At 48.4% G+C, this 27592-nt stretch overlaps 1 protein-coding gene across 1 annotated transcript in view; it reads left to right on the forward strand.

Moving 5' to 3' along the window:
• The window catches only part of Vps50 (vacuolar protein sorting 50), a 199116-nt gene that overhangs the window by 145161 nt on the left and 26363 nt on the right, over positions 1-27592 (forward strand). Inside the window, exons 21-23 of the mRNA XM_065439255.1 lie at positions 4715-4806; positions 7011-7104; positions 12762-12920. Coding sequence (XP_065295327.1) covers positions 4715-4806; positions 7011-7104; positions 12762-12920 — 345 coding nt within the window. The remainder of the gene's footprint in view (positions 1-4714; positions 4807-7010; positions 7105-12761; positions 12921-27592) is intronic.

Below are 27592 nucleotides of genomic sequence, written 5' to 3' on the forward strand. Positions count from 1 at the left end.
CAGCGCCAGTTACAGCGTCGTCGAAACATCCATCCACAATCCTCTGTTGTCTGCAAAACTAACTTTTATGCTTTATACTGCGGAAGAATTGCAGCCGTTCCTGGCTGAGTTCCAGACGGATTCACCTATGCTTCCATTTCTTGGTACAGCATTGGAAAATCTTCTGCGATCACTGATGAGTAAAATAGTGAAGAAAGAAGTGATGATGGTAGCGGACAGTCCGTTGAAGTTGATAAAGGTTGACATGGACCAGCATGCGAATGTTCTTGCGACGCCCAAGATCGACCTTGGCTTTTCTTTGAAGAATGCGCTCCGAAAGGCCCCAAAACTTTCAGATGGTACTATTTTTGAGTTCAGAAGGGACTGCACCTCTTTCATAAAGAACTGCGCCAAAAAAATCGCGGAAAGGTCGCCGTTGAAATTTAAGCTGACGAGGGGATCGTCCTCTCTGAATCCCGCGTGCGCCCTGATTCCGGAGCTTGGGGAAAGGCGTTTCACTGATGCACTTGAAGTTGTGACAGAACACCAATGGATGACCGGAGCAGAAGCTGATCGGGCAATGCGCTCCTACAAGCATGTGTGCTCCTTTAGCCTCGGCGCAAGCAGCGTTGCAAAATTTTAACAGGAGCACGGATCGGCTGGATACCCTTTGGGCAGGCATCTGTGGTTCACACAAGGAACTACTCACTTTTGCCAAGATGATTCTGTCTCTTTCGCACGGAAATGCGTTTGTGGAGCGGGGATTTTCTGTTAACAAGGGCTATCTTGTCGAAAATCAGAAGGAAGAATCTCTGGTCATCCAACGAATCGTCTTTGACGCCGTGTCATCGGCTGGAGGAGTTGCCAGCGTAGACGTTACCAAGAGAATGCGTCAAATGGTCCATGGGGCGAACGCACAGTCGAAGGAGGAGCTAGAAAGGACGAAAACAGAAAGGGCCGACGCACTAAAGAATGAACGAGAAAGGAAGCGTGTCGCCGCATCTTTGAAGCAGCTCGAGCTAAAAAAACAAAGTGTTGGCTGACGCCGAGATGCAGTTGTCCCTCATTCAGACTGAAATAATCTCTCTAAAACAATGAAACGCAACACTGGGGCGTTGTGCGCGAGCTGAGCGTATATCAGGACGGTTGACGTTGACTTTGTAGCTGCTGAGAGAGAATCACTTGTGAGAAAGTTCGGGCCTTCAACCAAAATGGTTGCTATCACTTGGTAAAAATAGCTCACTTTGAAAAATATTTGCTTCTGTGTGCACCTCCTTTCTATTCGTATTTGACAATATTCGACTCAATTTGCAAAGGGCTTTACCATTTTTTTTATCGAGAATATTTTACTTGCTGTGCATTTTACTAACCCTTCTGTGTTTTTTTTGAATGAAGTAAACATTACACCTTACTATTCAAACTAGATTAAGTGTTTTTATAATTGCAATAGCAATTATATTGACTCTCCAGGTGAGTTTTTACCGTCGCCATCGCCGTGAGACTCCGTATAAAGTCCAAGGGCGATAATATCATCGGCGTGCCCCGCATGCTGTATGTGCGGGTGAAAGCCTACGCAGATGAGCCGTCAACAGCGGCTCAATCTCGCGCACTCGGGGGAGGAAAGCGGCGAGGAAGTGCACATCGCGGGCAAGGCACCAGGGGAACGGACGAGACGTTCGACATCCGTTTGTGGGCAGGCGCCAGTAAGAGCGGGCGCGAGAGAGAAGGTATGGGTGTTTCTGCTCGTTGAAAATATGACTCTGCCTAGGCACTACGGAGGAGGTTTCTTAGCGCATATGTGTAGGCATTTGTCCTTAGGCGTGCCGGCATTGCGGAGTGGAGTCGAGTTTGTTTACGCACGGACGCTGGCTGCCGGCGCGGTAAAATAGGTGCAGCAGCGGGCGCTGACGCCCGATGTGGCGACTGCTGTCTCGGACATGCTGTCTCGCGGCTGCGGCGCTCGTGCTCAGTCAGTTGAGCGCAAGTGGCTGAAAGGCGCGGTGACGATGACTGACTCGGCACCAGCGCCGCAGGCGCGAGAATGTCTGTCCGATGTACCTTCAGAGGCAAAGTTCTGACTGGTGTTGCAAAAGTCGTGGGGTGCGGGAGTGCTCGGGTTTAGTGTCGCAAATTGACGGCTGGGCGTAATTATGTTTATTCAATCGTCTGCTTTACTAACTGTAACAACGTGTCATTATTTCGCATTATTGGCGGCACCTCCAGGACACCAAAGCTAGAACTCGGACTGGTCCGTGGGTTGGAGTTCGCCGAGGCCTGCGCGTACCTGGGGTGTAGCGTACCAGGGGGTGTTTGCATAAAAAAGTGGCTGTCCGAGATAGCGGACATCCACTTTTTTATGCGAACACCCCCTGGTACGCTTCGGCCTCCGCGGCCCCAACCCACGGGGCGCCTTGCTTCCAGCTTGGATCTCCCAGCTACCCGTTGGGTGCCCTGAAGATCCTGCGTTGTCTGCTTTATTATCACCTATGGAGCTCTCCTGAGTCCTCCGTTTGCCGGTTACATGTGCGCTCCTGGAGCAGTGCTTGTAAAAAATCCCATCTATCGTCGCGACGAAAAAAGCGACCCGCGACTTATACAACCTTGCCCCTTCAGAAACAGCGATCACCAAATGGGGCGTCCGTGCCCACTGCCTCACCGCGCAGGCAACCGGGACTCCGCACTCCGCAATGCCGGCATGTCTAGGGACAAACGAATACAACACGCGCTAAGAAACCTCATCCGTAGTGCCTAGGCGGAGTCGTATATTCAAGGAGCAAAAGCCCCCAGATTTTCTCTCTCACGCCCGGTGTTACTCACGCCTGCGCACAAATGGATGGCGATCCTTCAGTCTCGTGGGCAACGGTGGTGGCGGTGAGGAGAAGGGGGCGTTCTACTTCGGACGGCCGCGCGCGCATGACCGGGCCACTGTATCTTGAAAGTCATCTGCAACGGGGACAGGGTCCGTCGTGCGCTGTTTCCCACGCTTAGTTCGCGTTGAAGCGAGAGGCAGCACGAAAGTCAATTCGCTCATTGCTGCTGCCACGCTTTCCTCACTCCACCGTTGTGACAGCGATTTTCCGTGGTCATCAAGTGAGATGTGTTCACAGTTGCTTCTGCATGCGTGGCACTATGCTTGTTAATTTAGTTAGTAAGTAAATGTTACAAACTTATATGGCCAATAAAACTACTAGCCTTACTTTGTATAGCTGTCTACTAATTTGCTATCGCGATCGATGCTTCGCCTTTCGGGCGAAGCTGCAACTTTTTTTTAACATGCTTATTAGAGAGTGACTGCATCGGGCGACGTGGTGTCAGCCCGTCTCGACATAAAACAAAGTTCAGTGTCACTCAGGGAATTTAGCAAAACCAATCAGGGAAAACCTGGAAAACTCAGGGAATTTGGAAATGTCAACTTGGTAGACACCCTGTTTCTGTAATAGCATGGGACTGATGCCTGAGGCTGGTTTCAGTGGATAAATTATTTTTCAAGGGTAAATAGTTTCTTGCTATATTTTTTTATTGCATTGCTTACAGCACAATAATGGAAGCACACTGTTTACAAATTTCGCTAAAGCCTGCTGCTCAAAGGTCTTTCAGATTCTGATAGAGTTCGGCGCAACTCTACCAACTCAATAAACTATTGACTTGGTGACCATTGAAGCTGCCCATATAGCATTGCCTACAGTTGATGGACTATCAGTTCAAAGATCTTGGAATGACCCATGTGACCAGGGAAAGAGGCTTTTACGGTCCTTTTCGTTGCTGTACAGCTAAATCATTTAGAGAATTGCTTGGCACTTGCACAAAGGTTTCATTTTTGTATCTCATCTAATTGCCACATAACAGTGCACCTTTGCCAGTGTCTAGTTTCCTAACAGTATTTTTGCTCGGGTATCTCCAGAGAAGTGCAAAAAGATTTCTATATATAGAGTCATATATTTCCCCTCGCAGTGTCATTTCTTTCATTGTTATCACTGTTTTTTTGTTGTTGTTGTTTTTTCAAGGACACACTATAGTGTGAGACTATTCTTACTTCATGACTGCTGGGACAGTTTCCAAAAGGAAAGGCCTATGTTATGAGAGTGTAAAGTAAGTTCCTGAATATTCATGAAGACAACTGGTTAATGGGCAACTCTCAATAAGGGCCACTTATATACTGCTACGTTGTTCTCTCGAATGACTACGAAAAGTGCTAGTCACTTTCACAGTTTTGTTTTACAGGGCACACGTTTTCTTAGATAAGTAACTTTGGTTGTCAAGGTTTATTATTGTCTGCATAGCTGCGTACATGCCAGGAACGGAGCCTGACAGTAACCTGGGCAGCCTTGAGTATGAGCTAGTGCACTATTAATGGAATACTGGTCACATGGATGGAAACTCATTTTTCACCAGAACAATAGCTCATCAGAATTCCTCGCCACACAATTCATCCTTAGTATTGTCTTTTAGGTTGTTATATGTGTCGATCTGCTTAACGGTGATTCAGTTTGTTGTTTATCCTTACCTGGAATTGTTAGCCTAATTGAATTTGCAGTATGAAGCTCTCCTCGATTTAGATTTAGCAATTTAATGTATTACTTTTATGCATTATTATGCTTATATGTGTGTTTCTGGGTCCTTTGTAGGCCCCTCATGCTTGGACCCCAGCAGTTTGCAGTATTATTGAGTAAATAAATAAATAAACAAATAATGCTGATCATCTGTACCATTGTTGTAACAATCTGCTGTTTTTCAGATCCAGATTCCACAGCTGTCCCCCGTGGTGGATCTGACCAGCCCAGAAAAACTCTTTGGCCTGGCACCTCGTGTTGTGGCCGCTGAGTCCCTGTGAGTGCTAGGCTGGAGGAGAAGGGAGATGTGTTCATTAGTGAACTTGGCTAAATCAAGTAGTGCCTTTAATGAAACAGATTTTCAGATATTGCCGATGTGAAAAACAAAAACGAAAAGCAAATAAACAAGGACAGATGTGTCCTCATTCCTTTTGCACATCAGTTATGACAAATTCGTTCCTACTTGTCCAGCTGGCAGTTGTTTTCAGATGTAGCACTTGGGACGATCTGAATGTATCTTTAAATTGAAAGTGTGTTTTGTGTTTTGCTCCGTTGTTGTGGTCTTTACTAGTCGGTTGCTTTTTGCATCACAAGGTTACCATTGCAACTGCTGCAAGTTCAGTATGAATTTTGGTAACACCCAGATCTCTGATGACAGAGATGGTGAGCTCATATGCTAATTCGGGGAGCAACTGGCAGAGAACAGAGAGCTAACTTAGTTCAGGGCCAACCTTTCAACAGAAGGACTTACCTTCTTCATGGCAACAGTGGTCATTTTTGACAAGTTTTATTAGACTCCTCTTTGCAAGTGCAAGGAGCCCAAAGGCAGCTGGCGACTATAAAATGTGAGTGACTCTGTTCTGACAACTTCAGGCGGTGTATGTCTGCCATCTTTATTACTAACATGCCACAAAGGTTCCAGCACATTTATTGAAGAAGAAAAGCGTAGTGCCGCAAGACAGGCTCTGCAGTAACGGCCGCTATGAGATGGCAGCAGAGTAGCGCACATCATCTGTTCACCGATGATGCCACCGATACCATATATGGAAACAAAGCACTGAATGAGCGGAGGTCTGTCTGTGGCGGCTGCTGTGAATCGCAACCACGTGTTACCCACGCGCTGCCTCTTGTTATATCTCTCAATTAGCGAGGCAGTCACACCACACGAGGCAGATTGTCCATGCAAGCCATATCATGAAATGAAAACGTGTATAGAGCAGCGCTTAAATTTTGCGTTAGGGAGCATTGTAATCATCGGCGAATTTTTTTGTGTGTGTGCTTATCTATGTTTTGCATGGCAGTGTGTAAAGTCATGTGGCAAGCATAGGTTTAACTGCTGGCAAGTGTGGTGTTATGACTCACTCATACAACCATTTTCTGCTGTGTCCCATCACTGTCATAGCGCCAGCTTAGGTCAGGAAAGAGCCGACTGCTGCCAAGCCCTTTCATTGGCATTATTCTATCTTGATCTGTTATACACGTCAGTTGCCAGTCATCACAGCAGAAACGTGTTGATACTTTTTACTTGGAGGGTGCACGTTTTTACAGCAGTATATTTGCATGATTATTTATATTGTATTTATAAGTGGTCTTCAGAGTGAGAAGAATGATTACTTGCATTGTTTGCTGAACAACCGTGTGATCAAAGTGATTTTGTTTCAGCTAAACTAAGCTTGTCAGTCAACACAGTAACACGTGCACCAGCCTGTGCTGCTGCAGCCATCAGTTTTTTTAATGCAGCTGTGCCAAATCACTGGCACTTTTTTTTCACGAGTTGGTGACAGTGTGAAATTGATTATGGCTAAGGTAATGAAGCCTTGGACAACTTATGTCCCATTTTATCATTATCTGCTTGTCTGCTTAGCCCTTTAGTTTAAAGGGAGACATAGGCCGTAGACCAAAGATTTTATAAAAATTTTTATTCTTTGAGGAATGGTGCTGAAAACTTGTGCATATGTGAAATGTTATGCGCTTATTTGGAATATGAGGTCCATTCTGTTTATCTTCTTTGGTTCTAACATTAAGCAAACTTAATGTTCTGCTGAGATTAGCAAACTATCAATTCCTCGCATTTTGCTAAGCAAGGTATCAATGGCTTCTGTATGATCCAAGGAATGCTGTAAAACTAACCTTATTGCCCTATCTGGCCTGGAACGAGAGTTGTGGGATATTTTGAATTTTAAACGCAAGAGCATTCTCCTGGAGCTTAACTTCGAAGTCTCATATTTCAAATGTAAAATTTTGCACGGCAGCTCCTCTATATTTACACTATCAGAAATTAGGGTTCTTCCGAGTCTAAAATTTCATTGCATTTGGCCTTTAAAGCTCAACTCTACGCTAGTATGCTTAGTAACCCACACTAGTATTCGTTGGACTGTGGCAAACCATAGTTTTGAAAGAACTATAGTTTTGAAGTGAACGGTGCATAAAGAGAAGCTTGTGTACATCTTCAGTTGAAATATGGCTAATATGTGCTTGCAGGCAGTTCCTGGCCGAACAGTTCGTGTTTCTGGCGCCACACTTAGAAGCTTTGCTGCACAGCAGCAAGCGTTCCTGTGTCCAGGCACACCTCCAGGCATGTTTCGACACTAGTACTTGTGTTGCTTGCATTTCCAGCTTGTAAGCTGTGGCTTGCCACATGTCTGCAATCATTCTTTAGAACACTGAGCTAGAACTTCTGCAGAATATTCCACAACAGATATCGAAAGTTTGCAGTTAACCTGGGAGCAAAATGTCTGGTATGCAAGGATGTGCACTCCATGTTTTTACTGGATTCTGTTTTTTCATGGCCTGCAAAGATTCACATGGGTTTGGGTGAGTTGGTATTTCATGATGTATCCTTGACATCATCAAAGATACATTTTACAATTGCTTCCCTCAATGAGAAAAGAAGAAAAGAAAAATGAATAAACTGAAAACAGGAAGGCGCAAAACTTCCAACTGTTCATTACATGTGAATGGCTTTTATATGAAGTGAGTACAACAAACAAAAACACAGCTCATGTTACAAATGCTAACACACCAAGAAACACCAGTACCTTGCATGATAAATACAGTTGACTTGTTAATTCAACCCTGATGGGACTGATAAAACTAGTCCATTTATATGGTGGCTCAAATAAACAAGATGCACAAAAAATCACCAAAACACATCTGTGATTCATTTGGCTGTATTTGCCTAATTCTAACAGGCCCCTAAACGAAATGGTCACTGTCTGTCTTTGTCCAAAGCAGGAAACTTACATAGAGGTGACATTTTGCTACTAGAGAAAGTGGAATATAAATGCACATCCAATCTTTTAGAAAGTTAAATGGGCGAGATTCTAACATGTGTTGCAAAATGGCAGACGGTTTTCTAAGTCAGCTTCGCCGCACTACGTCCGTGTTGTGCAGCAAAGCATACGAATGCTGAATGGCGATTTTGGTTTCATATCTAATCGCAACTGCACAAAAAATTGCTGGCCCACATTTTTTTTCTTGCAATAAAAAGTGCACATTAGAATTGGCTAAGTACTGTAATAAGACATTGTGAGTGATGACTATTGCTTCAAAATATTCCTAGGGCAAGCCAAAAAGAGTTGTTTTCGGCCCATTCACTTACCCCTAAGCTGCAACTCACGCTGCCAATAAAGACAGGCTAACAATAAAGGGGCCACTATTGGGGTCATCATAGGGGTTAGGCGTGCGTGTTCTGACTGGTCAAGCTTGCATTATCCGGCAAGGGCCAGTCTTAGGATCGAAATAATGAAAGCTCAGGCATGGGCGCAGGCTGCGAACTTTGGCCTAGATCGAATTAGTGAATGTTTACTATATACAGATGGCAAGCTCACACACCAAATCTTTCATGACATCTGCTTCTCTAATCTCACATGTAAGCTGATTGTGACTATTATCGACAATGCTAGCACATTCGTCAAAGCCAGCGGCACAGTCACAATTCTTGCGATGTAGAGCATGAAAACCACCACGTGAGATTTTATTCTTAACATCATTGTCGTGCTTGTGCAGTCTGTCACTCAAACAGTGCCCTCTTTATCCAATGAAATGCATTGTAACGTAATGTTTGCTGCAAGACAAAGGAAGCTTATACACATCACCATGTGCACATTCTACAAATTTGACTTCATGTCCTTTCTGCATCTAAAACATATCACCTTCTTGAGGTTTTACAGAGTTTTCCAAGCTCATGGGGAGCTGAAAAAAAAACCACAAACATTCACACTCTGAGCGATATTCTTCAAACTGTCGGAGACAGTGCTAATGTAAGAAATCACTCTTACTTTGGTACTTATGGGCACAGAACTTGCACCCTGCTGACGGTCTGCGTAGACTTCTTTGTAGCAACCTGCGGTAACCAACATGGTAAGAGGCGTTTGCTCTGGACGCGAAAACTGGAACCACATAATGGTTATTCTGCGGTTTCACAGAATAACCATTACGTGGTTTCCACAGAATGACTCGTTATTCGTCACTCATTCTGAGTTGTGCTAATGTCAAGGAAACGTCCTGCAAGATTCATCATACATATTCAGCATCAACAAAGTAAGTCAACGTGTAGTCCTGGCGGTAGCAGTGTATCAACCAAAGGATGAATTTCCAAAGTGTCGGTGGGAGGCTGCGTGAACATGTTTGAAGGAGGTATCGCACTTACTGTAGCTTTCTTCTCACTCAGTTTTCTCAAGATTGCATTTTTTGTGCGCAAATTTTGAAAAAAAAAAACACACATGGCGTCATTACTTGTCTGGTCTATTTGAGCATTTAGTTGAGAATAGGCAGTTGATGCTGTCCACGCCACAGCAGCTGTTAACTTCTCCAGTAGCAAAGTATGTATACCGGGGTGGTATTGTGGCTAAGCCTTGTTTGCCTATTTGCCCCCTGCTTTGTCTCGGCTGTCTTGCCTGGTGGGCCGATATCAAAGGCATTGTACAAGGGTTGAAAATTGAGCTTTTTCATACATTTCTGGTAACTTTGGAACAGCGCTAATTGACGGAACAAGAAAGACAACGGATGGGTGCAGACTAACAAGACTTATTTAAAATAACCATTTATAACTAGGGGTGTGCAAATACTCGAACATCACTGAATGGAATCGAATTGTGAAAGTTTGAATAATTTAATTCGCAACTCCAATATCTAGTATTTGATTTTTTCAAATACAGTCCAGCCTTGAAACAACGAAGTTGTACTTGCAACAGAAAACTAACTCATGAACTTAGTTAGTTCAAGGTTTTAATCTTTCAGCAGTAAAAACAACTTCACAGATTGTTCAAGGTTTTAAAGTTCCAGCAGTAAAAACAACTTCGGCCGTTTATAGTGTGTTTATGAGCACCAGTGCTTGTGCTTGTGTTGCTGATTGCACTGAGATGTGAGACACACAAAAATCCAAGATTTTTAGATTTTTGTGTGTTGCATCACATGGCACTGTAAATCTTGGATGCCATCACGCTTATTGCTCGCAGCCAGCACCCACAAATCAAAAACAAAGATGTAAAAAGAGGGGAGTGTGATTATTGAATATCACCGAATCGAACCAAATAGTGAACGTTGGAATAATTTGATTTGCAAATAGAATATCTGTTATGAAACTTCTCATATATTCAGTATATTCGGTGTAGACACCTGCGCAGTGCCACATGTCGTGCGTGCCGCAGAGCCCTTCATGCTCGGTGCTGCCCAAGTGAGCGTTTCACTTTACATTCACTGAAAAGGGACCGCCAAGCACACCGCTGACTGATGCTGTAGCAGACATTGTTACTGCGAGCACTCCCCAACGTCGGCTTGATGCACCTATCAAAATGTTATGGCCTATCAGAGTGTTATTACCCTACGGGATAGAATCCCTTTCAGAGAAACACAAACACATGAAAGTATCTTGGAACTATGCTTCTGTTATATTAAGTTAACCTTTACAGAAGTGTGTTGAACCTATGGAAGACTAGACACAAGCCACTTAAAGGGAAGCTGAAAGCTTTTCCAGAAAAAATTAGTGAAGAGCAGTACGTCATGGTTTTCTACCCTCTGAATTCGAATATCACATCGAAATCGAGTGAAAGAAAGTGCAAACATATTTTATTTGGACGAAAAGTGCCGCAGCAGACACGCCCAGCTCGCGCGCTTCGTTTCCGCCTGTGATTGGTTGAACGCCTCAAGATGTCAACAATGGTGTTCGTCTGAACCGACTGCTGCCGCTACACACGAAGACGGTCATGGAAAATTTCGAGAGCTTGCGTTTCTCTGAGGAGTTCGGCGTTAAGTCCAAACTCCACGAGAGTGATTTTGCACGTGACAGTGACAGGCGATGGCTTCGAGCGACAAAACGGCCCGTTAATTGAACAGATCCCTCGGTGTTGTCGCTTGATCGCTCGTTTCTAGAAATCTAGAACTCGTCACTCGTCACCCGGAAGTGCTATGAGCGACTAGCCAATAGTGCGAAGCTGGAACAGGATGTACATAACTGAAATACTAGTGTTTGTCGCACGGAACGAGCAATCGATTGAATTTTACACGTGCAAGAATAAGAACCTAGTGCAAGGCCTTCAGAAATATTTTATGCTCCTTTTTCAGTAAAATACATCAACTTAAATTGATAAAGCATGCGTCATGCTAGTTTCGGCGCGTACATTGCTGCCCTCATACCGGGAAGTCATCGCTCAAAGCCGTCGCTCACGTAGAGTTCAGCTAGCAGGCGGCGAGTGAATGCGACAGCCATCGCCTCACTTGTCACGCTGTCGCGTGCAAGGTCACTTGTAAGGGGTTTATACTTTACTCCCTACATGTACGTGCTGATTGCGAAGAGCCGACCTCTCCAAGAAGCTAAAAAATGCTGCTGCAAGCACAGCTTTCCACGCGAACGGAGGCGAAGTGTTAGCATCTCCTTGTGTTGGAAATGCTTTTTGGCGAGTATGTTTTTTGCTAAGCTGCATTCAGCGTTCCAGTGAGTACGTGTCCGGGCAAACAACTGTAGTGTTACGTTCCTGCATGCCTCCTCGTAGAACGTAAGCGGTGATGCGATCTTCAGGATTTGTGTGCTGCCCCAAAGCTGTCGGCAATCTACACAGACTTCTTAAATGCAGGAAGATTTTACCGGCTGTTGTAGCACGTGCAGTATAGAACCTTCATCAGCGCACCATCTGCACGCTACTCGTAACCGGCGAATTCCGTCGGCTACGTGAGATGGTCGGTTTCTCTATGTGTGCGAGAGAAGGGGGAGCGCAGCATACTGGCGTGAGGAGGTTTTCCAGCACATGCAAACTTTACGCTTGCATTGTGTTATGGTAGCTGCATGCAGGCTGTTTCACAACACATGTGCGAATAGAAAGTTCGCGGCACTTGGTGATGAAACCTGCGTCAAGGGTGGGAGATAGACATGCACCTTCCGTTCAGTGTGCTAACATGAAAGAGAACCCAAAGTACGCATTATTAATAAACTTCGGTAGTAATCGTCACGGAAGTGATTAGAGCGCAACACTGTTGTTCTTGAGTGCTTGAAGTATTTTCGCTTCACAGCAGCCTCCCACTTATCTGAAAGCTTCTTGTCTTGCAGGAACTAATGGAACATTGGAACATCGTTGCGGCCGCTGGCGTTCGTGCAAGCATAAGCTGCACAGTATGCTGGCATGATCGGCCTACAAGTTCAATTGATGCTGTGCACGTCAACTACCACTCCTATATACACACAAGCAAAGGAATGTAGAGTCGAGTGAAGCAGATTAGGACGGCACGCACGCAGAAATAAGCCCGGTCAGGCACGGTCACGGAGACAGCGAAGGAACAGAACACCAGTGCTGACGTCACTGCGCCGCGGTTTCCGGTCTCCGCTCACATCGTCAGCGTCAGCAGCAGTGCGTGGCGCTCGAGGGGGGGGCGGAGCTACAGCGCAATTTTAACCGACGATTGCGTCACTCCTAAGTGAAAAATCCCCCCCCCAAAATTTTACCTGCATGGTTTATAAGGTTCCCGCATCCGTATATGAGCGTCTTATCGAATTTGACAGACTCTTCAGCTTCCCTTTAACTGTTTGGCATAGAGAATTTGTGTTAGTGGAGTCTATTCTAAAATTATTATTTTTTATTTGTATTGTCTTGCTCTGCACCCCCTCTTTGTGTGTCTTAATTGATGTACTTCAGCAACCATCATAAATGGATGCAGTCTTGCATTGCAGGATTTATTTCTCGTAATTGTCTTTGCACACATTCAGGGTTGAGAATAAATAACTTTCCAAACTGGTTGCAGACGGTGTCACTGTCAGCTGAGCTGCGGCAGCCAACGTACATGACGGTCGCGGCCCGTGCCATCGGCTATGAACAAGTCCTCTCACTTATGGAGCGTGCCCGTTGGGATGTGCATGAGATCATGTCTCAGCACAGCTACTACGTGGATGTCCTTGTCCGGGTGAGAGAGAGAAAGAGGAATGGATGCTGGCTGGTGGAGCTGGAATTTTATATATTGACAGAAAGTTTTGCAGAACCATAGATGCTGTAGGAAGATTCATGAATGGGAAAATTGTCATTCATCCAACTGTGTCCTGAAGCTTCAGAGGGAGCCCATACAAGTTTCTCAGAAAGAAAGTTTCATAGTTGGGGAAAAATGCATCCAGGTTGAGGTGCTGAACACATGGCCAGTGTCTTTCCGGAGCAGTCGCAACAGTATCCGAGCTCACCAAAAGGCTACCAGATCACATAGTGACGCTAAATTTATTGACAACTTCAAGCACAGGGACACTGGTTATTTAGTTGGCAGAGCAATTCTCCCTAAAAGGCACAGGTCCTGGGTTCGATCCCTAGACCAGGACAAATTTTTCTTTAACTGCAAAACGTTCTGAGAGACCCGTACAGTGAAACCTCATTAAACCGTAGTTGGCCGGAGCACAGAAAAAGTACATACTAAACAATTGTACTGCTTAACCAAAATAGCATGAGATTGCCCACTTACCTGTGAAAAATGGAACTTAGAGAGAGAGTGCGATGAGAGAGCAAAAACATGCGCTATTTATTTACTTTGCCTGACGAAAGTCTCTTATTTTCACTTGATGCTGCGGTGGCCTAGCAGTGACGACAGCAGTGTCAAACTTAGTGAAGCTGCGAGCCAGCTTTTCAGCTAGCACCCTCTCCTTGGCAAATACTCCCATGGCAGATTCCTCGTTTGCGTTGCATATTCTCCGTGCACGAGTGCAGTAGCACTGCAGAAATCACGAAGTGCCTTTTTTATTGTGGGGGGCTGTTCTCGTCGCAACGATTGCATTCATCAGGCTGACGTAATGAGCAGCTTCTGCCACTGTCGGGCCTGAATCACCCATGCTGTCGCTTTTCATGTTGCCCTCATCACTATTGTTAGGCAGCACTTTGGCAACAGAGGCAACGATGGCAAAAAGTCGAACCTCATAGCAGACATCTCTTCTTGGTTGCAGCAGTGCTGCCGAGCAACTTCTTCGCATTCTAAATGCCACACACCGTAGTCAACAGTAGATCCCTGTCGCGTGCCAGCATCGACGTCTTCGTCTCACGTTCAACAGCAAGAGCGATGTCTAATTTTTCTTCTATGCTGAGCACCCAGTGTTTTTTACCGGAGCTTTGGCATGACGCGAGTCCTCGCTTGCACGATGCTGAAATGATGTTGATGTTGATGTGGCTTCACACACAAATGCAGAGGGCTCTTGGAGGCTGTTGTTTCGATCTCTGAGGCTTTTTGTGCCGCTAGGCCACCCAATGTGGACAACGCACCGCCATGATTTGCACGACAAAAAGTGGAAACACTACATGTTTCCACTTTTGTGTTAATCGATACGTACGCAATAAGCTGGTACGGTTTGTGCGGATACAAAACACATTATGTTCAATGGCCGCTGAGTCAGGGATTTGATTTTATTACTTTTAAAATGAAACTGCTGTTTAAGCGGGTATGGTTTAACAAAATTTAACTGTACGGGGTTCCTTTGTAGCTTCGTGGTACAGTTAGGTCGATGACAATTTTTCCTTTCACAAAATTCAGCATTCGTGGGCTGAACTTAGTGAACTTTATCAGCGTGCTCAGCGAGTTGCTAAGTAAGAGCCCACATAGCATGGGAATTGCACTGCAGTATGCTGCTGTCAGAAAATAAGGGACAGGCAACTCAAATATCTGTCAGTAAAGTTTGTTCATGGGATATGAAAAAGATCAAAACTGAAATGATAGCACAATGAACATGAAGTTCATTCTGCTATCATTTCAGTTTTGCTATTTTTCATGTGTTCTGTAGCTCTTATTGTAGCCAGATTCAGCTGCACCCTTGATTGCCAAGAATACCACAAATTGTACCATTTGTAGCAGTTGCAACACAAAAGTTGCTGAGCAAGGGCAGCCTCCTTATTAAAAACTTGCTGCACTAATCCTCGCTTTTACATAAAAGAAGACACCTCGGGCATCTCAACACCTTTGTGTATATTATGAGCTGATCACAATACTGTATCGGTGTTATGCACGAGCCAGGTAGGTTGAACACCTTAGTATCCAATGTTAACCAGTGAACTGAGGCAGCTGATAGTTGGTGTGGGTGGATGTAAATATAGGAAGGCCATAATCAACCTATTTTAAGTCCACTGCGGGATGAAGGCCTTTCCCTCCGATCTCCAATTACCCCTGTGTTGTGCTAGCCGATTCTAACTGGCACCTTCAAATTTCTTATTTTCATCAACCCACCTAGTCTTGCCATCCTCAATTGCGTTTCCCTTCTCTTGGCACCCATTCTGTAACCCTAATAGTCCACCGGTTACCGAACCTGTGCATTACATGCCCTGCCCAGCATCACAACTAATAAGCCAACGAAGTTACGACGCAGCGATACAACAGGTACTATTGACGAACACAACATCGTCGCTGCATCATGCGTTAACACCTGCAAAGTCTATACGGATGCTGCCATTCTCCCAGACGGCGGAAGGACATCATTCCTGAGTACAACGCATAATTTCATCAGCGGCCACCAGCGCTATTTATCTACGGAAGCCAGCGCTCTAGTAATGGAACTTCAAGCCATCCACGACGCTATGCAAGATGCGACATCTAAGCTGCCTACCATCAAGCAACTAGGCATCTTCACGGATTCTTTAGCGGCTATGCAGGAACTCAAGAAGGTCGATAAGGCGATGGAAATCTGCGAGAGAATACACACTATGAATAGTAAGACAGCTACTTGCGTCAAGGTACACTGGATTCAAGGCCATTCAGCGAACCCTCACAACATTGCTGCTGACCAGCAGGCACACTGCCCTCCTAATCCTGATCCTCCACCTATTCCCCTCCCACCCCAACCCCGTAACTCGCTGCGAGCCCGTAAAAATGTTCTCCGGCAGGACACACGCGCTCTTATCCCACCGTGTGTCTGCTCCCTCCCCCTTCACCTTACTAGGGCGGAGGAAGTTGTGCTTAGGAGGCTTCGGGCCGGGGTGGCCCTTACACCGGCTGTTGTCTCAAGGTGGAACTGGTCGCATTTACCACTGGGTGCTACGTGTCCATACTGCTCCGTTCCTGTGGTGGAATCAGATGCATACCACCTAATATGGACGTGTACGGGTTTAAGTTCGGAACGCTCGCGTCACCTACTGCAAGCCGGCCTCCGCTACAGTGTGACAACCAGCTATGACCGCTGGATACATGATAACAGATTTCACAAAACACTGCTTCAATTCATACACAACACAGGCCTCACAGCACACATATAATACACATATACGCTCCAACAATTATGCCTTAAGGGCAAGCCTTCATCGCAATTAAAAAAAAAAAAAAAAAGCTCCATTTCTTTCTCTCAATGTCAATTAGAATATCGGCTATGCCCGTTTGCTCTCTGATACACACCGCTCTCTTCCTGTCTCCCTTAATGTTACGCCTATCATTCTTCACTCCATCGCTCTTTGTGTGGTCCTTAACTTGTTTTAGAGCTTTTTTGTCAGTCTCCAAGTTTCTGCCCCATATGTCAGCACTGGTAGAATGCACTGATTGCACACTTTTCTTTTTAGTGATAATGGTAAGCCTCCAATAAGGATCTGAGTATTTCAGCTGTATGCGCTCCAACCCAATTTTATTCTTCTGTAAATTTCCTTCTCATGATCAGGGTCCCCTTTGAGTAATTCACCTAAGTAAACATATTCCTTCGCAGACTCTAGAGGCTGACTGGCGATCCTGAAATCTTATTCCCTTGCCAGGCTGCTTATCATTATCTTTGTTTTCTGCATATTTATCGTCAACCCCACTCTTGCACTCTCTATTAAGGTCCTCAGTCATTTGTTGTACTTGTCCCTTGTGTTGCTGAACAGGACAATGTCATCTGCAAATCGAAGGTTGCTGACATATTTGCCACTGATCCTTACCCCTAAGCCGTTCCAGTTTAATAGCTTGAATACTTCTACCAAGCACACAGTGAATAGCATTAAAGAGATTGTGTCTCCTTGTCTGACCCGTTTCTTTATAAATATCTTCCTACTTGTCCAGAATTAGGGTAGCTGTGGAATCTTTGTAGATATTTTCCAAGACATTTACGTAAGCCTCCTGTACTTCTTGATTATGTAAGGCCTCTATGACTGCTGGTAGCTCTACTGAGTCAAATGCCTTTTCGTAATCTATGAAAGCCATGTAGGGAGGCTGATTGTACTCTGCAGATTTCTCTATTACTATCATGTCATGTCTGCCTAAGTCAAGCAGTGAATGCTTTGACATTAGAACATGACTTAGTGAGAACTACCTTCCTATGGTTGTATGGATGGATCACATCACATCCATAGGAAGGTTATTCTCAGTAAGTCATGTTTTAATGTCAAAGCATTCACTGCTTGACTTAGATGGATGTGACATGAACACATTGTTTTTAGGGTGGCGGCATAATGGCGCGAATGCGCACGCCAGTGCTCACGTCTTTGTTGTCATCTTCTTTGCACAGCTGGCTCCAATGCCACTCATCATGCCAGTGTTGCCATACTGCCCCTCCCTCTGCGAAGCGGCTGACAGCAATGACCCACTGCCAGTCGGTGCGGTGATTTCGGTCTGAAATTCTTTGCCTCAATATAGCACTCGCACCTTCGTCATTGTCTTCTTCCATAGCTGGCTCCGATGCCACTCATCATGGCAGTGTTGCCACACTGCCGCTCCTTCTGTGAAGGCGCTGACAGCACTGACCTACTGCCAGTCATTGCGGTGATTTCGGTCTGAAATTCTTTGCCTCAATATAGCACTCGCACCTTCATCATTGTCTTCTTCCACAGCTGGCTCCGATGCCACTCATTATGCCAGCGTTGCCATACTGCCCCTCCCTCTGCGAAGGCTCTGGCAGCAGTGACCCACTGCCAATCGGTGCAGTGATTTCTATCTCACCTGTGTTCTGTGTTTTTACTTTGAACTGTCAGATTTTGGAGTTGCACTTTAATGAAAGTGCATTGACCAGATGCATGAAGTTGTGTGGACCACCAGGAACTCAAATTGTGAGGTAGGAGACCGCTTTTTCTAAATTTAGAGGACTTTTGTGTGCCGAGAGGAACGTCCGCCACTGGGCCTAACGTCGACTTCAGCCTTGGCCGGGGAAGCGGTAGGCCCAGCCCGAGCTTCGGTGAAGCCGCCAGCAGAACATCGAACCATCGGTGATTACGCAAGTGAGCATTAACCTAAGATGATTACCACTATGCGTGTAGAGGTGGACGGCATCGAAATTTCGCCGGACCTGTGCACAAGATCGCAAGGCTGGAAAACTGCTGGTGAGACAGTCAGGCACAAAGGCATGGGCAAGATAGGCCTAAATCCCGTACTTCAAACGAACCAAGATGGTGCCAAGGCCACGGCTGATGTCAACAGCCGGAGCAACAACCTCGGTGATGGCGCCACTGGCAGTGATACACGTCACTCAAGGGCAAAACGTATAAAGAAGGGCAAATTGTTGAAGGGCGCGCGCATGCCAGACTTGCCGCATGGCGACATAAAGATCGTGTTCCGACCGCGAGGCGGGCTTCACGTGAGCAACGTGACTCGCATTGAACTAAGTCGTGCAATTGTGGCAGCGGCACAGATCCTGCCAATTAAGCAAGCGAAGACGTCGTGTGCCCCAACCTACAGCAAAATGTCGTAGTGGTGAGCACCTCCAAGAGAGAGCACGCTGACCGATACGCTGCAGTAGGAAGGATCGACATATGCGGTACGGCGCACCAAGTAAGTACCTACAAAGCGGCCCCCCACGGTATGGTGAAGGGCGTCATAAGGGGCATCCCGCTCGAAGATATGGCCCAGGAGATTCAGGATAATGTTGTGCACAAGCATAACCCAAGGGCCCTACAGGCAAACCGAATCGGTAAGACCCGATCATTCGTCATTGTTTTCAAAGAGCACAAAGTACCCAATTATGTTAGATACGGTAACCTGCTCATGGAGTGCATGCTGCATAGAAAACAAATCGACGTATGCTATGCGTGCGGAAGAGTGGGCCGCAGAATGGACGTGTGCCCGGATCCTTCGAACACGATATGCCGAGGGTGCAGAATCTCCAAACCTGCTGAACACCATAGATGTGTCCCGAAGTGTGGCCTGCGCGGAGGCAAACACCTGACCGCGGACAAGGCCTGCAAAGCCCGCTTCAAGATGCCCTACGTCGTCCGCCAGCGATGTTGGGAACGGCGCCGAGCAGAGGAAGAAGACACCGGGAAAAGAAACCGAGACAAGAAAGGTCCTGCAGGCGGACCCCGCCGTAGCACCTCCAAACAACGGGGTCGGTCACACACGCCAGGCCACAGCTGCAACAACAGTGGTGGTGGAAACAGCCGCCGGAGTCGCTCCCGATCGAAGGCACCATTCGGGGGTGGCAACGGCGGCGGCAACCGCTGCTCGCGCTCCTGGACCGGTTTGAGATCCAAGGCCAGTTCAAGGTCCCGAAGCGAGTCAACCGGACGCCGAGGGATCGTCGAGAAAAAGGTGGGCTGGACTAACAGGTCTCCCGTCGCTCGAACCAACGAAACCGAATTCCCACCACTCACCCCCTCCCACCCCCTTAACTCACCAGCGAATCCGCAAAAGGACAGCAGTGAAGTGATAGAACTTAAGAGGATCATAGAGTGCCAAAACGCTCAGATCCAGGAGCAGAACGTCCAAATACGGGCGCTTATGAATAAGATCGAAACGCTGGCGAATAACGGCAGCTCGGCAAATGCAAACCCCCAAAACAACAGCACGGCGGCAAACAATGCCACAGGGTTGCGCAGATTGCCGCAGAGGGACCCCCCCTCGCCCCGCTTAGGGCGGACGGCGGGAGAGGCTGGGGTTACGCAACGTGCATCAAGCAATCAAGAGGCAATGGACGCCAAAATGAGCCGCACGAGCGGAGAGGAAGCGGCGACTGCAGAGACCGCGACCGCGGCAACGACACAGATCCCGCGAGAAGAAGAGCTGACAGCAATTTTGGCCGCAATTTCCCAAATTAATGAAAGGCTAGGCAAAATGGACGCCCGACTCGAGGCTGTCGAGAGTCAGCCTCGCACGCGATCGGTGAAGCACAAGCGCCTAGCGCCAAAAGTAGCCTCAACATCGGTGAAGAACAGCTTCGCGTCCCTGAAAAAGGAGCGGTCCGAAAAAATCAAAGGTGCGATCGCGAAAAGGTGCAATCGACTCAAGACGTTCGGAAAGGATGGTGCAGAAGCCAAGTAAGAAGTACAAGAAAAAAAACCGGGGGGGATACCACCATAATTTACCAATGGAACTGCCACGGGATTTGCAACAAAGAAGCGGAACGATTATTACACATTGACCGGCAAGAAAATAAGCCCGATGTAATTGCTTTACAAGAAACAAACGGGAAACTAAGACTCCCGGGGTACGTCAGTTACACGGACCCCACAGAGAACGAGACGGCGGTGTTCATCCGCAGCAACGTGGTGGCAACTCAACATGTCAGGGCGCAGGGTGGGTGCGAGCACACACTGGTCGAAATTCATGCGAGAGAAATTGGCAGCTCGGGCAATTTATTTGTAATGAACGTGTACTGCTGGCCATCACAACGGCAGTACGAATTTGACCGCATCGTGAGCCAGGCGAAAGGGTTGGCAGGGACCAGGCCGCTCCATATCCTCGGCGACTTTAACGCCCGTCACACAACGTGGGGCTATAAATTTTAGTCCAAGAGAGGAAAAGCATCGGCCAAAGCAATGGAGGATCACAAGATGGCCCTCCTGAACGAGCCGGACGTAACCACCAGAAGAGGCAACAGTGCCGCGAGGGACGCCATGCCAGACCTGTCGTGGTTATCGGGCATGCTAGATGTCTCCTGGAGAAGTGAAGAAGTGGACCTGGGGTCTGACCACAGCGTGATCGGCATCACGATCCGAGGCTCCCTATATTGGTCTGTGCTGGGGACGGCGCGGATCACAGATTGGGACAAGATCAGAAAGTTTACCCAAGAACAAGAAGAGGCGTCCGAGGAAGAATCGGGACAAGCTGAGACACAAAGGACCTGCACCGAATGGGTGAGGGACCAGAAGAAGGCCCTCGATAAATTTACCCAAGAAATTGCAATGACGTCGCAGACACCATACGTGGACGCCAGACTAACCCCCAGGTGGGCGGCCCGACACTCGTTAACGCGGCGGTGGAAACGTCAGAGACACAACAGAAAGCTGGCCAAGTGCATAGCAGTCTTGAACAAACAGATCGCCGAGCATGCGACCAAACTATGTATAGAAAATTGGCTGAAGACCTGCGACAGCCTACAGGGCAAGCTCTCAACGTGGAAGACGTGGTGTCTCTTGAGGCATCTGATCGACCCGCTGAGTAGCAAAACTGTGACCAATCACAACCTCACCAAAATATTAAACATGTACAAGGGAGACGGCCGCAGGCTCCCGGAAGACCAGAAGGCCAAGTACCTAAAGACAGAGAAGGGCCAGTACCCGGTGCCCGAGAGGTACGAAGGACCCGACAACGAAGAACTGGACCGGCCGTTTACCATGACGGAACTGTGGAAAGCGATACATGACAGTAACAGGAGAAGTGCACCCAGCAGGGACGCCATAACTTACAAATTACTCGGTAACACGAGTGGTACAGTGGCCCGCAGCCTCCTAGAGCACAATAACAAAGCATGGGAGAGCTCGCAATTGCCGAAGGAATGGAAGGACGCCGAGGTCCGCTTCATTCCAAAGCCCGGCAAGGTCCTCACGATAGACAATGTGCGGCCCATCTCCCATACATCCTGCATGGGGAAAGTGATGGAGCGCATGGTCCTTCGCCGGCTGCAGAAGCACCTCGAAGAAACGAATCAGATGCCAGAGACGATGTACGGCTTCAGGCAACATCTCAGCACCCAAGACGTGATGATCCAACTCCACGAACTGGTCGTCAAGCCGGCAACGAGGCACGCACCGCGCGGGATACTCGCCCTCGACCTGAAGGGAGCGTTTGACGTGTCCCACGCGAGCGTGTTGCAGAATGTAAACAAAATCCATTGTGGCCGAAAGACATTCGGCTACATAAAAGATTTTCTGTCAAACCAAACGGCGACCATCAGGATAGGGGAGGAGAAGTCGGACCCTGTCGAGCTCGGCGATAGGGGCACCCCTCAAGGATTGGTCTTGTCACCCCTGCTCTTCAATCTGGCCCTGCTGCTCCTGCCCGATCTACTCAAGCAAATCGAAGGCATGGACCACGCGTTCTACGCCGACGATATTACGGTGTGGACGGCCCAAGTCGGATCCGATGCCTGGATGGAGGAAGTCCTGCAGCGGGCGGCAACGACCATGCACGAGTATGCAAAGTCGTGCGGACTGAGCTGCGCTCCCCAGAAATCAGAGCTGTTCATGATCCAACCGGGAAAATCCAAGAAGGAGCTGCCGCCGAACGTGATTATCACCATCACCGGAATGACCATCAAGCCTACACAGCGGATTAGGATTGTCGGCCTACTACTTCAGAGTGACGGGAAGGCACAGGCCGCCATCACAAAGATCAAGACTACAACCGAACAGATACTTGGTATGATGCAGAGGGTATACAACAGAAACCGAGGCCTTAAAGAGGACGATGCTATGCGCCTGGTATGCGCGTTCGTCGTGTAGCGGGCTACCTACTCTGCCCCGTATCTCCAGCTGACGAAGGTGAATAGGGACACCCTAAACACGATGCTTCGTAAGGCAACGAAACAAGCACTGGGCATGCAATATACAGTGGAATCTCGATGATACGAATCTCACGGGGTCACGAAAAATATTCGTATTAGCCGAAATTCGTATCATCGAAACAATTAAAACTGGCTAAATTAAAGAGTCAGAGGTGAACTCACTCAGACACATGTATGTAAAAAGGATTTATTTCTTGAAGAAAAGTCTCTAATGACCTCTGCTTCTTTTTCTTTGTCAGGTCAGTTAGCAGACTTTGTTCAAATCCAGAAAAACGCGTGCACGTGTCGTCGCTGATTTCGTCCGCGCACGCCTCAGAACTTAGCGGGCATGCAGCGTTTCAGCCGGTGGTGGGTCCTTCGCCGTCGCCCACGTCTAACGCAAAGAACGCGGCCCGAAGCACAGCAGCCACTCCATCCAATGGCACGCGGAAAATGAGGAAAAGTACAAAAGCAACAGAAGTGCCACCGCTTCAAGCTCTTCGCGCCCAGTCGCGGCCTCCGCGCTGTCCGGCGCCGCGTCCGCGCCTCCGCACCAAAAGAAACAGGGAGAAATCGCGTAACTGCGCGCTGTTCTCTTTCACTGCAATCGGTGGGGTTCGTGCTCGCGGTCGCGTCCATCCGTGCACTGAAATCGTGCCAACCGTGGTCTCTCCTCCGCGCAGCGGCGCAACCTCCTCCCCTCCTTAGCAACCGGCGCGCCGGTCGGGGGCGCAGTTGCGCATAGCAACTGTGACGTCACACAGTAGCGGTAGAACGAGCGCGCGGGCGTCGGCGGTGGCAGCTGCACCGTCGCTCCTTCGTCAGACGTCTCGTTGCAGTCGAGTGAGACCCGTAGCTCCGAAGCGGCCCAGTGATTGCGCGCCATGCGGTTCGGGGAAGCGGCAGCGGACGCCGGAATCCCCCAACACCAAACGCCAGAAGAACAAGGAGCGAATGCGCATGCCACGAATGAACATGTCACCAGATGCGAAAGCAAGGGAGGCAGAACGGAAACGCCAACGGCGACTGATTAGATCGCGAGGTACCAAAGGCAGGGAAGCAGAACGAAAGCGGCAGCAGCGACAGGCGATATCGCCGAACACCAAAGCGAATGAATTGGAGCGCAGACGGCAGCAGCGTCTGGCTTTCGCCAAGCACACTTTTAAATTTCCGATGTCTTCGGTAATTTTCGTATCAACCGACATGGGGCTCGGCCGGGACCACAGAAAAATTCGTATCATCCAGAAATTCGTATCAGCCGTGTTCGTATCATCGAGATTCCACTGTACTCATCCACGCAAAAACTGCTAGACATGGGCGCCCACAACACGGTGGAGGAGCTCATCGAAGCCCACCTCTCTAATCAGAGACTCCGGCTCAGTCACACAGGACACGGACGAACCGTCCTACGCAAGATAGGATGGCAGATCGAGCCAGTACCCATCAAGACGGCCCTTCCGGAAGACTGGAAAACGATCATTCAGACAAAACGTCTTCCCCAGAACATGACGCCAGGCAAAGACAACGAGAGGCGCACCACGCGAGCCAAAGCCCTAGCCCGGAAGCTGGAAGAGAACTCCAGGGTCCTCTACACAGATGCCTCGCTCCGAAAACACAGTGACTGTACAGCGGTGGTGGTTACATCAAAAGACAGGCTGATCGTCAGCGCGTCCCTGAAGACAACAGACCCCGCAGTTGCCGAAGAAGCGGCCATGGCCCTCGCACTCGCACAGCTGAGCGTGGACACCGTAGTCACTGACTCAAAGACAGCCTACAGAAGCTTCCGCAGGGGGGTGATCTCCTCCGCGGCCCAAGCCATTCTAGCCAAGCACAAGCCTCCAGGAAGAGCCATAGAGCTCGTGTGGGTCCTGGCTCACTCGCAGGTAGCAGGCAACACCATTGCCTACTACCATGCCTGAGAAATGTCAATCCAGGCCCAGCACGAGCCGGAAGAGCTACTGCACGCAGTTACCAGCTTTCGGGACATTACCCGGATGTACTGAGAGGAAAGGTGCAGACTGCCAGAACCGCACCCCAAACTCACCAGGCAACAACAGACAATCCTGTGTCGAGCGCAGGTGGGATCACTTGCGCATCCCATACTCATGAACCGCATGTACCCTTCGGAATACGATATGCTCTGTCCTTTTTGCAGAAGAGAAAAGGGCACCCTGCTGCACGTCTTGGCAGAGTGCACAGAACTCAAGACCCCCCCTCCTCCCCTTCCCACTAACACCCCCAATCCCCAACCCCTTGAGCGATGGAAGACCTTGCTATCCAGCCTTGCCCTACCGATTCAGCTCGCACTGACGGACAGGGGCCAGGAGCTGCTGGAAACTAATGGGTCCCGTAACTAGGGAACCACCCCGTCTGGTGCCAGCGTGCACCACCAATTTATTTCGGGCCCAGTAAATGTTGCTTCATCATCATTTAGTCTGAAATTCTTTGCCTCAATACAGTCGCCGACTGATTTTCCGGACTCCGAAGATTCGGACATGCCCGATTATTCGGTCAGCTTCGCGGCACCGTGATTCTCCCCATAGACCATAATGTATAACAACTGCCGAAAGGTCAGACAGTCAGACACCTTGCAACCTTTCGTCTGATTTTTTGGACACTCCTTGAGCCAACTCGGTCGAGAGCGCCATGCACCGACTCTGACCGGTGCATGGTTCGACTTGCTGAACGCCATTTTTGTTTTGAATGGAGCTTCCTTGCTGCCCCATGAAGTGGCACTACTGGAAATCCTTGCTCATCATCATCGTTTCTGCCTTGTTCGATAGCGTGGCTCTGCAGCAGTTCTGGTTTCAGCCTAGTAAGCCATGTCAAGACAGTCCAGCAGCTGATTTGTTTCTTCGCGCACGACGCTGCGAGCAAGCCACGTTTTTCGTTTGGGTGACGGGTGTCGGCACGGTGGTGTTTGCTTTGTGTGCTGTGTCAACGTTTCGGTGATCCTACGTGGCATACGGAAACATCGCGTCAAGTCTCTAATGGCGCCGACAGTGCCCGCGCAGACTGCGCTGGGGAATGCCGGCAAGTGGATGCCGGTAGGCTAGGATTTGTCGCCTTCCGACGTGCACGCTACTGACGCCGAAAATGTTCTGCCAAGACCTGTGCAGTGGTTCCGGACACCGTCTCATTTGATAGTTTCACAGGTGCTCACGCTGCTGTACTGACATGCTCAGAACTTGATGACGGCGAGATCATTCGTGAGATTTTTGCTGCACCGCCAGATGATGACTCTTGAGTCGGAAGATAACGCGCCATGTGCTATGCTGCCGTCGCCTGCAGAGCGTGTACAAGCAGTGACTGTGCTTTCAGCCGCCTATAGTGACCGTACGACCCTTTCCGAGATTCAGGCATATCTGATTGCGCGTAAACGGAACGGCGTGCAATTCACAATTTCTTCAAGCCTACTGCCGAGCCCGAATAAGTGCATGGAAAGAAAGGATTTCATTTTTTTTTTTGTTAATCTGCTTTTTCGGACACCTGTTTATTTGGACATTTCCACAGTCCCCGTGAGGTCCGAATAAACGGTCGGCGACTGTATAGTGCTCGCACCTTCGTCATTGTCTTCTTCCACAGCTGGCTCCGATGCCACTCATCATGCCAGCGTTGCCATACTGCCCCTCCCTCTGCGAAGGCACTGACAGCATTGACGCAGTGCCAGTCGGTGCGGTGATTTCGGTCTGAAATTCTTTGCCTCAATATTGCGCTCGCACCTTCGTCATTGTCTTCTTCCACAGCTGGCTCCGATGCCACTCATCATGCCAGCGTTGCCATACTGCCCCTCCCTCTGCGAAGGCGCTGATAGCACTGACGCAGTGCCAGTGGGTGCGGTGATTTCGGTCTGAAATTCTTTGCCTCAATATAGCGCTCGCACTGTCATCATTGTCTTCTTCCACAGCTGGCTCCGATGCCACTCATCATGCCAGCGTTGCCATACTGCCCCTCCCTCTGCGAAGGCGCTTACAGCACTGACCCAGTGCCAGTCGGTGCAGTGATTTCGGTCTGAAATTCTTTGCCTCAATATAGTGCTCGCACCTTCGTCATTGTCTTCTTCCACAGCTGGCTCCGATGCCACTCATCATGCCAGTGTTGCCATACTGCCCCTCCCTCTGCGGAGGCGCTGACAGTAATGACCCACTGCCAGTCGGTGCAGTGATTTTGGTCTGGAATTCTTTGCCTCACTATAGCGCTCGCACCTTCATCATTGTCTTCTTCCACAGCTGGCTCCGATGCCACTCATCATGCTAGCGTTGCCATACTGGCCCTCCCTCTGCGAAGGCACTGACAGCAATGACCCACTGCCAGTCCTACCTACCTACCTACAGTCCTACCAAGTGCCAGACATACACTTGCCAGCGCCTGCAATTCTATTGACGTGGCATATATCACTGCATGAGAAACTTCATTCACTCGTGCTCATTGCCAACACTGAAAATTACCTTCCGGACAAGTCTATCAGTCACCGCCCCTTCCTTGCCCTAGTCGACCCTTTGATCGTGTTGGAATTGACATATGCGGCCCGCTTCCATCAACTGCAGCTGGTAACCACTGGATTATCGTCACTGTGGATCACTTGACCCGCTATGCATAGACAGCCGCTCTGTGCTCCGGCACTGCCCGTGAAGTTGCGTAGTTCATTTTACGTCATTTTATTCCCATTGTGGTGCCCCTGCGAACTCCTGAGCGATAGAGGCCATGCCTTTCCTTTCTGATGCTTTGAAAGTCCTGCACGATGAATGCCTAATCTTCCATCGTGCCAGTACGCCATAACCTTTGCAAACCAACAGCATGACTGAGTGCTTCAACTGTCACTCTCAGCTATATGCTGTCAACGTACATCGCGTCTGACCAATCTAATTGGGACCAGGTTCTTACTTTCTTAACATGTACCCGCCGTGGTTGCTCAGTGGCTATGGTGTTCGGCTGCTGAGCACGAGGTCGCGGAATCAAATCCTGGCCA

This window comes from Dermacentor albipictus, chromosome 1 (assembly GCF_038994185.2).
Source record: "Dermacentor albipictus isolate Rhodes 1998 colony chromosome 1, USDA_Dalb.pri_finalv2, whole genome shotgun sequence".
Lineage (NCBI taxonomy): Eukaryota > Metazoa > Arthropoda > Arachnida > Ixodida > Ixodidae > Dermacentor > Dermacentor albipictus.